Source organism: Amblyomma americanum, chromosome 1 (genome assembly GCF_052857255.1).
Source record: "Amblyomma americanum isolate KBUSLIRL-KWMA chromosome 1, ASM5285725v1, whole genome shotgun sequence".
Lineage (NCBI taxonomy): Eukaryota > Metazoa > Arthropoda > Arachnida > Ixodida > Ixodidae > Amblyomma > Amblyomma americanum.
In genome coordinates, this window is record NC_135497.1 from 5,977,620 (window position 1) to 5,991,293 (window position 13,674).

The 13,674-nt window shown below is 45.2% G+C and overlaps 1 protein-coding gene across 10 annotated transcripts in view; it reads right to left on the bottom strand.

Annotated features, from left to right (window-relative positions):
* LOC144109453 (transmembrane protein 230) overlaps positions 1-13,674 on the bottom strand; it is a 33,946-nt gene that overhangs the window by 3,482 nt on the left and 16,790 nt on the right. For 4 of the 10 annotated variants that reach the window (XM_077642280.1, XM_077642288.1, XM_077642297.1 and 1 more), the window contains 3 exons: positions 8,666-8,774; positions 8,488-8,610; positions 4,862-5,291 (listed from right to left, as the gene is read on the bottom strand). In XM_077642280.1, the coding sequence (XP_077498406.1) occupies positions 4,938-5,291; positions 8,488-8,610; positions 8,666-8,773 (585 nt within the window). In that variant the 5' untranslated portion in view covers position 8,774 and the 3' untranslated portion in view covers positions 4,862-4,937. Of the gene's footprint in view, positions 1-4,861; positions 5,292-8,487; positions 8,611-8,665; positions 8,787-13,674 lie in introns of those variants that run through there. The other 6 variants (XM_077642271.1, XM_077642309.1, XM_077642315.1 and 3 more) reach the window with 4 other exon arrangements.

The window sequence follows — 13,674 nt, forward strand, 5'->3', positions numbered from 1 at the left end:
CAAGGGAGGAACTTTTCAACATTGGTCAGGTATTGGCACAGCGAAAAACTTCGACAGCAAAGCCACTGGGGACACTGCCACAGCCTTGACCAATAACAGAAGTGGAACCTACAGCTGGCGCCAGGTGTGCAAAGTGCGTAACAAGCCCAAACGCCTAGCGTGCAATTGCAGAGGGCCATTCAAATGAGCAAACCCCTTTTCGAACTTGGCTCCTGGGACAGCAAAAAGACGAAGCATAGGCCTGCTTTTCAGCACCTTTCATTTGGAAAGGCATGTCCAATACTATCAAGGAATCAAAGAAGGGATGCCAATGGAAGATATTTTACCTCATTTTCAGTCAGTAACATGACAGGTGTGCATGCACAGGCTAATATTTAGTTGGCCTCCATGAATTCCCGCATGAACAAGTGCTAATGTTCAAATGTTGAGAAAGAAGTACTTCGCAAAGTTTGGTGCAATAGATGCGTGGCAAGTAACTTATGTCAACAAATTTCTTTTTCAATGCTAAAATGATGACATAGAAGGGGTGAGACCGCAAGCACATAGTGGCAAGCAAACATGTCCGTGCCCCCGTGTGCACAGGGGACAAAAGCCAGGTTTGTTTCAGAGGGTGCTGTCTCTATTATAGGCAGCGTAGTAAACGCGACAATTGCTGATTAGTGGGTCTGTGCAATCTTTAAAGAATGATAACCCGGCCTTGCGTCAATTGAGCTTTCTTGATCACAGAATGCTTATTTGGTGTATGTAACCTTGCAAAAGAAAATTTGCTGCGGTTTAACTACTGCTGAACCTGGTTAGAGCGAATGCTGTGGTGTATAAGGCAAGCAGATGCGGCTTGGCGTCTGTAACGTTGAGTGTGTTCCGCAGACTGGATAGGCAGCACGCCCACCCTGCCACCCTGGCAGGTGGCAATTAAATTATTGGTTCATCACAAGAGGTTGGTCACCCAATGAACGCTGTGGCCTATTCTACCGCCCTCTACCTTTGAATCAAAAGTTCAAAGGTCACGTGGTGCAGCACCATGGTGGAACACATATGGTAAGGCCTATAGCCACACTTGACGGTCAACCGGCAACGTACGACGAAATCGGCTTTATCTAGCATAGTGAAGTTTTCGCTTCAAATAGAAAAGCAGGTTGCTCTCAGGTAAACACCTGAGCTTTCGAATATGTGTGTAGCTTCCTGCAATAAAGTTGAGTTGATGTCTATCACAGTCCTATCTCACTCCTTCAGCGCTGGAAAAAATGTCTGGCCCTGCTGGCTTTATTACCCAAGTAACTCAAGTTTGCATTAAACAGGCTAGTCTTGGTGGCAACATTTTTCAGCAGCCTACATTGCATCCTTTGCAAGCAGTTAGACCCTTCACAGTCCACAATATGCAGTCATCAGAAAAAGCGACATGGAAACTGCACTTAGGCTACTATAGCTTTCATTTCGAGCTGTTACAGGCAGTGCTCAGCACACAGTTGGATGACCCCAGTGCAAAGTTGAACAAAAAAAAAACAACCTTCCACTGGTGTGTGGGGGTTGTAACGGGGATAAATACGTTTTGCCCGCATAACCGCGGCTGACGCTGTTCAAAAATGTCGAACCCCACCCTGTGATCACATACGCTACCAAGCGCACGCCAACCACGATGGGCCTTGCTCAAAGGGGAACAAAGAAACGATACTCTGGCTGACACAAACAGGCATTTATTGCTACAACAACAATAACACCAGCTAGCAACAAAACACGCTATGAAATCGAGGTCGTCCGACTCACCAGCATAGTTACAACCGAATGCTCGCCCAAGCCAGGGCAGAGGTGATACTCCATGGCCAGACAGGACGAGATGCAGGAGAACATTCTCCCCTACAAGGCCTCGCTCCGTTGGTGAACAGCAGAAAGCCACGGCGATATGTCCGTATGCAACAGGATCCTCAGCCAAAGAAAATCCTCTGCACGCGTCGCTGGCACCCTCCGTTGTTAGTTAAGGTAACTAACTAGGAAAGAGGGCATCGCGGGAAAGGACAAGATTTTGGGCTTGTTGGTGCTGATCCACTGTGGTTGGCAGCGCTTAGATACACGGACAGAGGACAGAAATAGAAAAGACGACGGCATAGGCACTCAACTTCAACTTTATTCTAGAAGCGCCGGAACACTGCATATATACCCAAAACACAGGCGGCAATTTTATGCACTCGTGGCAACAAGATGTGATATGACAAGTAGTGGTAAAACAACAAAAGCTAGAAACAAGAAACCAAAGGACAGAACAGGGAAGGATAAACCAGAAAAAGGTGAGAGAAAGTTTTTATAAGAAAGTAATTTTTAAAAAACAGCCAACATGTGAAACAGTGGAACGGTTTGACCAAAAGAATTTTCAAGAACCGGTCCATAAACATGGAACTAAAACCATACACACAAGCACAGATCAAGCATAGTGAAAAAAGAAAGGCACAATGGCAAGAAAAAACACTCAATGGAAACAAAATGGTGATCAGGTTAACAAACGAAAATTGAGTAACAAAGGTGAAGTAAGCACTTAACACAGCTAAACGTGGAAGATGAAGTGTGCTAAATGACTAAAAGGGGAAAAAATGTTCATGAGTAACAATGTTGAAGCCAACAATTAACATGGCTAAAGGTAGAAGATGAGGTACAGCAAAACCGAGAAAAACAGACAAAATACCAACAAATGAAATTCAACAAAAAGTATGAAGGATAAAAACAAAACAAAAAAAAGAGAAAGGGGAAGTTGTTGGAGGAAGCAAAGCATGTAACAGCTTTGTAAAATCAAGGCTAGGACAAACAGATCCAGAAAGAAAGGCAATCTCTTTTACCGAGAGTGAAACCAAGGGTGTGCTTACACATTCATCCTGGAGCCTCAGAATCTTGCCGGCTTCCACTATTTCCCATGTCAGCTTATTCCAGTGCTTTTTTAACACAGTGGCTTTTTTGAACATCGGGTGGCATGGCTTTTTTGGGTCAGAGTTTTGGCAGAGGACTGGCAGATTCCTGAGAGATGTACCTGATAAGTCATTCTTATGCTCCCTTAGCCTATCATTGATGTATCGGCCTATTGGGCTGATGTATACCTTGCGGCAAGACAAAAGGATTGAGTAAACAATGCCTTCCGCGCATGCTGCTAAGTGTTTTTCTGAGCCACCTAGTGCAGTCTCTGTTTTTTCTTTTCTTTTTCATTTCTGATCTAACAGAGCTGAGATAGGTGCTAGGAGGCAGAAAAGACATCTATTCCTGCTTTCTCTCCAATTTTCTTAAGGTTGTGTGAAATTTGGCGCATGTAAGAAATAACAGCAACCTTTTAGCGTTGCTTGCGCACTTCTGCCAGTGGGTCACGTTTTTCGAGCTTAGTACTTTTTGAACTTTTTCTGCAACAGTGGAGAGGAGTTGTGATGGGTACCCTGATTGTGTGAGCCTGAATGCCTGGTTTGAGAAGCTTTCCTACACCTTGTGCTCACATGACTTGTTCAAGGCATTAATAAAGGTAGACTGGACGATGCTTCTTTTGACCAGCTTCAAGTAATCATAGTAATAAGGTAGGACGGGCTTATTGACTCTCGGTTCAAATTCCCAGCACACGTGATTTGGCATAATAAAGATTCTTAGCTCCAGGAAGCACATGGAATCATTTTCTGGCATTTGGTGTGCTAATTCGAGTGGATCTAGGGTACTTGTAAAAAAACTCAAAATTTAAGGCACTTCCCGAAAAAAGTACCCTAGCTCCACTCGAATGAACACACAAAAGCGCACATCTTAGCTGTGTCGGATCGTAAATGAAAAAGAAAAAAGAAACACAAGCTGCACCACGCAGCACAGAAAGCCCTTTGCAGCATGCGCGGAAGGCGTTGCTTACTCAATCCCTTTGTCTTGCCTCAAGGTATGCATTTGCCAAACAGGCCGATACAACAATGATAGGCTAATGGAGCATAACAATGACTTATCAGGTACATCTCTTAGGAATCTGTCAGTCCTCTGCCAAAACTCTGACCCCAAAAAAACGATGCCACCCGATGTTCGAAAAAGCCACTGTGTTAAAAAAGCACTGCAATAAGCTGCCACGTGAAATAGTGGAAGCCGCCAAGATTTTGAGGCTGCAGGGTGAATGTGTAAGCACACTCTCGGAAAAAGAGACTGCCTTTCTTTCTGGATCTGTTTGACCTGGCCCTGGTTTTACAAACGTGTTACATGCTTTGCTTCTTCTGCCAACTTCCCCTTTCTCTTTTTTTGCTTTCAGCCATCTTATATTTTGTTGACAATTTATCTGTCTCCGAGTTTCACTGTACTTTATTTTCTACCTTTAGCCATGTTAATTGTTGCCTTCACCGTTGCTGTTCAAGCGCGTTTTTTCCCCTTTTAGTCATTTAGCACACTTCATCTTCTGCGTTTAGTTGTGTTAATTGTTGGCTTCACCTTTGTTGCTCAATTTTGGTTTGCTTACCTGAGCACAATTTTGGTTCCATTGAGTGTTGCCATTATGACCTTCTTTGTTCACTACACCTGATCTGTGTTTATGTGTATGGTTTTAGTTCCATGTTTACGGACCGGATCTTGAAAATTCTTTTCGTTAAACCGTTCCACTGCTTCACATGTTGGCAGTTTTTTTATATATGACTTGTTTATAAAAATTTTCTCTCCCCTTGTTCTGGTTTTATCCTTCCCCGTTCTATCCTTTAGTTTTTTTTTCTAGTTTTTGTTGTTTTACCATTACACGTCATATCACATCTCGTTGCCACGAGTGCATAAAATTGCCGCCTGTGTTTTGGGTATATATGAAGTGTTTCAGCGGTTCTGGAATAAAGTTTAAGTTCAGCGTCTGTGCCATCGTCTTTTCTCTTTCTGTCCCTTGTCCCTGTGTCTAAGCGCTGTCAACCACAAAGTATCGCGGGGAAGCAAACCAAAGAGAACGGAGCGTCCCCACACCCCCCCATACCTTAAATAGACCCACGCGCCAGAAAATACATGCTACGGAGGCCTCTCCTTGTCTTCATGCACTTGAGGCAGGTCATGCAGCAGAGGTCACGCCGACAGCGTCCACGCAGACTTCTGCGTTGTTCTGAAGGCGGCGTGAAGGTCTCTGCAGGCCCGCGAAGAGAAGGCCAGTTGAAAACTGAAGGGTAGGATTCTGCAGTAATCGCCAGCGCAACAGCAGCCGGAGGTGACTGATGTCTGGTCTCGCCACAGCTGCCCTGGACGGATGCGCCAAACAGGATACAGGCAGCTCTGTCGCAGCAGACGGCAGCGAGACGATGCACACAGGACAGCACGCCCGGGTGGCTCCAATGGATCTGCAAGATTGCAGAAACGAGCTCCGCGTGCCTTTAATGGAGGTCACAGGAGGAGAAACGGCGCCCGCAAGGGCCTCGTGGCACAATGCTTAACTCGCTAGCAAAACGTGTCAGACGGCTGTGCAAACGCGAAGTTCGAGTGAACAAAGCCCTTTTTTGAGTTGAACGAGACTGTTCAGTTCGTGTGAAGTTACAAAAATGAGTGGGCAGCAATGCGCGCCCCTACCGACACCACGGTCCATTGGTCGTGTCTCCTCTAACTTAGTGCAGGCAGCTCCGAAAAGCCTTAGACCTAACTACCACCCTGACAACGACAACAAACAAAGTGAAGACCCAAAAAGGGTTACGTGCGCACAGCCGCAAGGAGACATCAGCTCTGTAAGGTGCTCCTACCCCACTCACTGCATGAAGCAGCTTCTGAGCAGCCCGCGCCCACCGTATCAGACAGTATCGGAGCGCCTAGTGCCGAGCTGCAATACCAGCGAGCTCGTATCGACCCCCGTGGCTCCAGGCCACCCGGTTCCCGGAGCTGCGACTCCCAGATTCGAAACAGACAGCAAAGAAACATATGTACAGAAAACTCGGGACCACCCAAGCAGCTTCCGTACTCGCTTGCTTCGGGCTCGTCAACTCTGCGGGCGCTACGCGTCGCGCTTTCTCAATGCAGACCATGTGGTTCTCGTATGCATAGCATGTCGAAAACTTCAAACATGCTGCAGCAGAATCTACCTTGCACTCAAGAAAGCATGCCGCAGGTCCTAGCGATCAAAATTTGCGCTAGACCTAGCACTTGCCAAGTCCGGACAAAAGAGCGTTCCGCGAACCGAACAGACAGTCGTCCAATGTTCCAAGAGCAGGCCCCACGTTGGGCTGCCAGAGTTTAATAGGAGGATAAATACGTTTTCCTTGCATAACCGCGGCTGGCGCAGTTCAAAACCACCAGACCCCACTCCGTGATCATATACGCCACCCAGCGCAAGGCAACCACAGCGGGCCTAAAGCCCCTCCATAATGTTTCTGCCGTCTAGCGATGAGCTTGAGCATCATGGAGGGGTTTTAGGAGCGCGGGCCTTGCTTGGAGGGGATCAAAGGAACAACACCCTGGCTGACACAAACAGGCATTTCTTGCCACAACAATAACGCCAGCTAGCAACAAAATACGCTATGGAATCGAGGTCGTCCGTCTCGCCACCACGGTTACGAGCGAATGTTCGCCCACGTTAGGGCAAGGGTGATACTCCACGGCCAGACAGGACGAGATATGGGAGAACGTTCTCCCCAACAAGGCCTCGCTCCACTGGCGAAGAGCACAGAGCCATGCCGACACGTCCGTACGTGATGAGATCCCCAGCTGAAGAGTGCATCTTCCCTACTGCACGCGCGCAGCAACCACGTCATCCGTGGCACTGCGATGCCGGCGCCCTCCCTTGTTTGTTAACTTGGAAGAGGCACCGCGGGAAAGCAAGCCAAAAGGGGCGGAGCACCCCCACAGGTTCCAGTCAGGTCCCTGCCACAATCTTTAAGGGGCAATGGTAGGGTAAATAACCAAAAAAAATTGGTTTTAATTTTTTGATTCCCCCCAAAATAATACACAGCGTAAGAAGCAAAAGCGGTAAGTGCAAGGAGCACTCCAAGCCATTTAAAACCACGGTGCCAAAAGCCACGCCTCCTGGTAATTAAATGCGGCAGACAATAGCGTTTGTTTACATGTCCTTTTCCTGCGTAATATTTACTTATTTACCCTCAGGGCCCAAGGGCATTACAGAGGGGAACAGGTGAATCAAAGCAAAATAAAGCACAAAACTAAACGGTCATTATGTATGCAGTTTGCTCACAATCCGGTGGGCAGGTTGTGACGACACCACAAGGTTACGCGATCAAGGTGGCCCACCTGCCTCCTAGGTTGCTTCTCTGGGGACTTTTCGTGCATTTTTCGCTCACAATCAATAACGCCAATGCTGACGACGCCAGATTTTCTGCGACATGAGCTCTTTAACACTCTCGCATTAAAATTTGGTGCTCTTGGAACCATGCATGCGAGGCGTGATCTGACTAGATTATAAAATATCTGAGCATAGCCACAGTGCTTATGGCACTTCTAAAGTGGGATCTATCAACCAACATCTTTCACTGGGATGCTATCACATCAGATTGTACAAACAAACAAGTTCTAATAAGGCTAAGGAGCAAATAAAATCAGTCAGTCTGTTTTACGCTATTTGCATTCCAATGTTGCAGCACTTGAATAATAAATCCAACAAAAGTGCATACAGTTCGCGGGTTCGAGGCTTGGAGGGGGGGGGGGCATTTCACCCACTCTTGAAATTGACATAAAGAAACAATCCGAGTTCATTCGCATCCATCTTCTTGTCACGCCATCAGCACAACATGAACATTCACAATGGTATACGTACTAAGTTGGAAGAAATCAACCCTACAAAGAAGGGCATAAATAAGGCATGGAATGCCACCATTAGGTGTGGTTTCTCCATATTTACCACTTCTTCCAATGTCTAGTTTTAGATGGGATTTGCGGCTGGACTCACTGCTTGCACTGAGTGAGCGCATGCCGACTTGTACCAGATGCTCAGCATGCTTCATTGCAGAACAACACAAGAAAAGCAATTGGACAAGTGACACTGAAATTTTTTTGTACCTAGTTTATTTAAAACGCTGAGCTAAAATACAGCACACAAATGAAAATATGGCACACAGCGTGCAATCGAGACTAAAAAGCATGTTGCATGGTGCCAGCATGCTTCTTTGAAAGTACTGTGAAATTACTTTTTTTTGCTTCAGTGTTACGGGCTAAGCAAGATACAGCCCCCTCAATTGTCAAAAACAACGCCAATGATTAAGCAACTGCACAACTCCACATTTGCCTCATTTCTTTTTTCATAAAATGACAACCACAACTGAAGCATTAAGAACTATCCTATCAATGAATTTTTAAAGAATTTTGATGCTCGAGATAATGTTCCCGTATGAAAATTGCCAAAGCCACACGACATACATCTACCCAGCAAAGACGGCTTCATGGAGACGAGGTGCAAACACAGCGCAAGATCCCCTCGTGGTTAAAAGTTCTCCACTATGGCAAATACAAATTCTTTCTGTAGCAAATGTTGCTTATGTGAACCACAAATCGCAGACAAATTGACTTCTATGCAAAGAAAAAAGTCAACAACATACTCACTTTTGGATCAAAGAATCCAGCGAAAATGAATGATGCCAAGATAATCAACACAGTGCCACCGATGAACAGGCACGCTGCGAGCGCAATGGCCTTCTTGGGCACCCGGGACAGGGTTTTCTGAAACTATTTTACACATATTAGTGAGGGCTTTTTACAATGAGCGGACAAAAAGGCAGACCTGGATGTCGATGAAGCCGTCACTGGTGCGCTGCATGCGTTGGTACTTGACACTGCTGAAGTGCTTCTTCTCATTCCCATGCATAGCAGCAGCATCCTTGCGGCCCATCCTAAAAGAAATCCTAAGGTGTCCAATATGATGACACAACTAACCTCATGCAACAAAAAGTGGACCATTTCTTTCAACCCATTCCTGCATGTGATAAGCACATGTTAAAAAGCTAAGCATTTGCATGCTTGTTTTAACCGCAATTCCCCTTGAAAGCCTTTGGTCAATGGCAACAAAGCTAAACCTTCTAGATGTTGACCAGCACATGTCAATATCAATAGCAATTATTCCTTTGCCTGACCCACAATGAGCAAGGTTAACATAACATAGTCAAAACATGATAAACAATCAGCAACTTTAAAAAGTGCACAGATTAAACGTACCTGGTATGAGTCTAAAGAGGGTTCAAAAAGAAAATACTACATGTTAAATGTTATGCAGAATCATATAACCTCGCCGAAGCCAGGCTAAATGCACAGGCCCCCACAGCATTCACTCCAGCCATGTGCTCAAGTTTCAATTCCGGCGTCAGTTCCGTAATGCTCATGCGATGAAAAATTCCATATGCGCCGGGGAAAGGGAATCTGGCAGACAGTTGGACGTGAGTGATAAAATTATCCATGACTGGCGCAAAGCAGCAACAGTGCTCTGGTCAACAAAGGCAACAAAACAACAGAAAAAAGGCCAGAGCTCGAGAGTCACCTGCACACGGCAGCTGCTGCAAGAGCCTTTTCGTCACACACTCTGGATCCTCGGGGCGTTTCTAGAGCACTGAGTCTTATACGGCCGTGCAGCCTATGTGCCATTTTTTCAGAAAAACTGCCATCTGCAGAGGGGTGCGACTTATACACCGGAGGTTAGAGTACACTGAACCCCATGATACACAATTTATAAAGGCCTTTCACAGGCTAGTTGTGACACAAAATGACAAGGCAAGGCTAGTATTCAACACTTTATGCAACATGCTCGTATAACCAGCTTTCTCAACAGTATCATGCAAGCATCTACCAGCCAGTAAGTCAGTCTTATCGTGACATGGAGCAGCAAAACCAGCCACAAAAGGCACACATGCAGAGAGAGCTCATACCACCACCTAGCTGGGCTCTCATGAATGTGACAGCAGAAAGCACATGCCCCTGATCTCGTTTTTGTACGATGGCAGGCGGCCGAAAGGGAGACCAACAGCAGAAAGGGTTGTGCATGCATTTATTTTGCACCTGCATTACGGCAGGGGGCCTCTATCACATAACAAGAAATCATGCATTTGAAAGAATGAAAAAAGGCGTCATTGAGTGTATGGTGGACAGCCTTCCGCCCCTGTAATCCCACACCGCGGATGCAGCGTTCCCGCTCGCTAACTGCGGAGGGGTTCGTGCTCGAGGGAACAAAGGGAAGGGACGACAAAGCGTGAACACTCATATGCTATTTATTACACTTGCAATTAATACACAGAGCGGGACATCAAGTGTCCCAGCATTAAATTGAAATTTTAAAATTTCTTCCAATTTGAGTAGAAGCTGCAGGTTTTTCTACGCTGTACAACCGCATAACCAAATCATCTGTTGCAACTCATGGTTCCTTCCACACCAGCATCACTATAACATTGCTATCCCCCGACTCATGCTACTGCATTTCAACACCAGTTTCTCTTCACACGACATTAGGCTGGAATGGTCTTGGACCTAGTCTTCCACCCAGCTGTGCTTACTAACCTATTGCTCTTCAAACTGGTCACTGCAGAAACCCATGCAGTAAATGATGAGCCTCCTAGCTCCTACTTGGCACACCGTTTCAGAGCTTGCCCCTCAAGTATTGTCACTTATGGCAGCTGAAGTTAAATAAATGTTAAAATAAATTGGCCTAATAAAATGCTTATTCTTTTACTCACCACAGCGAACCAATACAATCCCATCTGCATAACGTGTCCAGTGAGAATTTTCCTGATAATCTATTTCAAGCAATATCAAAGCAGATTTACTCAACAGTTGCAATTTGGTTAACTTGAACGTTATGCACAGGCTATCTCTGTATGGCTGAATTCATGCACTGCATATATAGGTAGACGTCAATTATGAGCCCATATGTGTCAGTATTATTTCCTTTGTGCTTGTTTCCTACCCTGTGTCAAGTGAAGGAATGCAGACTTCCATTATGTAATGTGGTTAAAATGCTAGGTGCATGTGTTTACGCATGTGACACTTGTGTGCGTGTGTGACTGATTTACACACACAGTTCTGTCCTGAACGGAGTCAGATTACAGCTGCAGTGATTTTCTTACACTGACGGCAGTGGAACAGATGGAAAAGCACAAACCTGTACTCAATACTAATTTATACATAGAGTTGCTGTTTTCCTTACATTAGTAACACGAGTTGTTTTCATATAAGGTCTTAAAGAAGATTATCATTTTGGTGCATAAATTTGTAAGAGGAGGCCACAAAACAGGACATTTGTCTACCTAATTACATGCAGCCATTCTAGCATGGTTCATATTCACACAGACTCCCTCTATGAAGCAGCGAAGTCGGCACAGCCTAGGCAAAGATCTTGAAGCAACAGACCGATTTCACAAGCAGTTGCGCTCCTTTTCCCATTTTGCACTGAACACAAGCATATGTCACAGCTCCATTTAGAAAAACAGCACAGCTCAGCTTTCCTGCTGATGACCCGCTGAGCACACAGTGAATACATTTATGTGTTTACATGACTAAAAAAAACTACCACATGGCCACAGTTTTGAGCAAGGACCATGATGAAAAATAATGACAAGAGACACAGTGTGACATGTTTATAGTGAATGCCTAGATGAATACAGCTGAAACAGCCAAATGTGGTGGCAAGAAGTGTAAATACTGTCTGAAGACATTCTGGTGGAAAAATGAATGAAAGTGATGGCCAAGCGCATTCTCATTGCCACCTGCAACATTTTCGAAAACAAGGTGGTAGCAGTGCCACCACGGTCACTGCACACCATGCAGCAGCCAAACAGTGCTGCGCCTGCTGTGGCACCTGTCTCAACACAATAAATGAAGCAGCAGAAAGCTACTGTACCGGGTATAATGCCAATCAAGGTGCAAAATAAAGTGGGCTGTCATGCAGACAACGCCACAAAGGGCTACAACCAAGATGGCAGCTGGCTACTTCCGGTAAATGCGGCTTTGTGAAACCAGCCCATTAAGGTTAACATCAGTCATTTTAGCGTAAGGTACACCTAACGAGAACTTTGGCAGTTTGAAAACCAAACTGGCAATGAAATAAGCTTTATTTTGCTGAAGATGTTGCTAATAAGCTATAGATAGCATGTTCCAAAATTTCATATATAATAAGTTGTGCTGACAATGCTCACTTTTACCTGCAGCTTTGGGAACCAGAATCACTGTTACAATCCCTTTTCTTTTTCTGGTCAGCAAAAAAATCTTGAATACCACTGTAAAGCTACATAAGAGGACATATGCATGTATGCCCCACAGATACTTCAAAGCTTATTTTTTATTTCATTGTATTTTGCAACATTATAGCTTTCATCCTGCAAATATATTACCACAAATCCTGCTTGAGATAACCACTATGCATGGCCAGTGTATCCTGCTTCCCTTATTATGCAAAGTATTCTTTCCCAGCTTCAACCAGGAGCCATCCTGGAGATGTAAGCAGGTTGTCTACCAAGTTGACATTTCCAAATTGCCTGAGTTTTCCAGGTTTTCCCTGAGTGCATTTGTAAAATTCCCTGACTGACACAGTACTTTATTTTATGCGAAAACAAGCTGACACAAAGCGGCCTGATGGTATCACTCTCCAGTAAGCATATTAAAAAATAAAAAAACAACGATTTAATCCTATATCAATAGTAAGGAGTAGTGTTTATTTCATTTTAAAAAAAGGGGAGAGATTAGAAAAAGCGCAACAAATCGAATATCTTCTAAAAAATGCTAAACCAAACTGCGAATCGAATTGAACATTTTCTAATACGAATTAAAAGGAAGATGCATGCGGAAACAAATATTTTCAAATGTGAGATATTTCTATCTACTGATAGTAACCGCAATGGTGTGGGACCTGAACTTCAGCATCACAAGTGCGATTCTCTCTCAGCAAGTCTATTCAGACGAACTGCAGATTATAGAAACCTTAGTTTGCAGAAGTGAAAGAGCGACAAACCTTGAAGCAACACTGGAAAGTCAACCTCAAGGTCGTGCACAACGCTTCAGTGTTGTTTCACTGCTTTAGAGAGTTTATTTTCATTTGGATGAGGGGCACCTGAATCTCGGCGTCAGCCAACACTTTGTTTTTTCAGCTCAAGCTCTTTCACAGAAGCCGCGGTAAGCTTCCTTTCCCGCTCCTTCCTCCGTGCATCGGCCCTTTCTGCTCTCGTCCTCTCCAGCTCCTCTTTCCACCGTGCGTTCGCCCCACGGACCATTTGGAGCATCCTCTTGGCCAGCTGAACGTTGGCAACTCCTCCTGCCGACATTACGGCGTCATACACGATGGCGACCAAAGATTGCTCCTTCCGATTTTCAACAAGGCATTCCTTGTTAACAGAAAATCGCCGCTCGACAGACGCATTTCCGTGCGGAAGAGACAGAATCACCTTCACAAATGTGAACAGTTCTTTGTTCGAACCACAGATGCCTGCCTAAAGGGTATCCAGCCAATGCGTGCTCCAACTGAAATTGTAGGACCGCATCGCCCAGTCATCTTCTGTTCCTGTCATCCATTGGTGCTCCGTTAGAGCTTCAAGTGCATCATTTAGACGCCATTCCCCAAGATCGAGAATCAGCATGCACGCGGGATCCAGAGATGACGGTCCCCTCATCAGCTTGAACCTCAATGGCGACCTCTCCGCGATCTTTTCGGCGCAGTTCTTCACGAAACTGGCACAGTCCCTTCTGAACCCTAGGATAGCCGAATCTGAAAGTTTCGGTGCCTTTCGGAGCGCATTCTTCGTAGCAAACCCAAGGTCA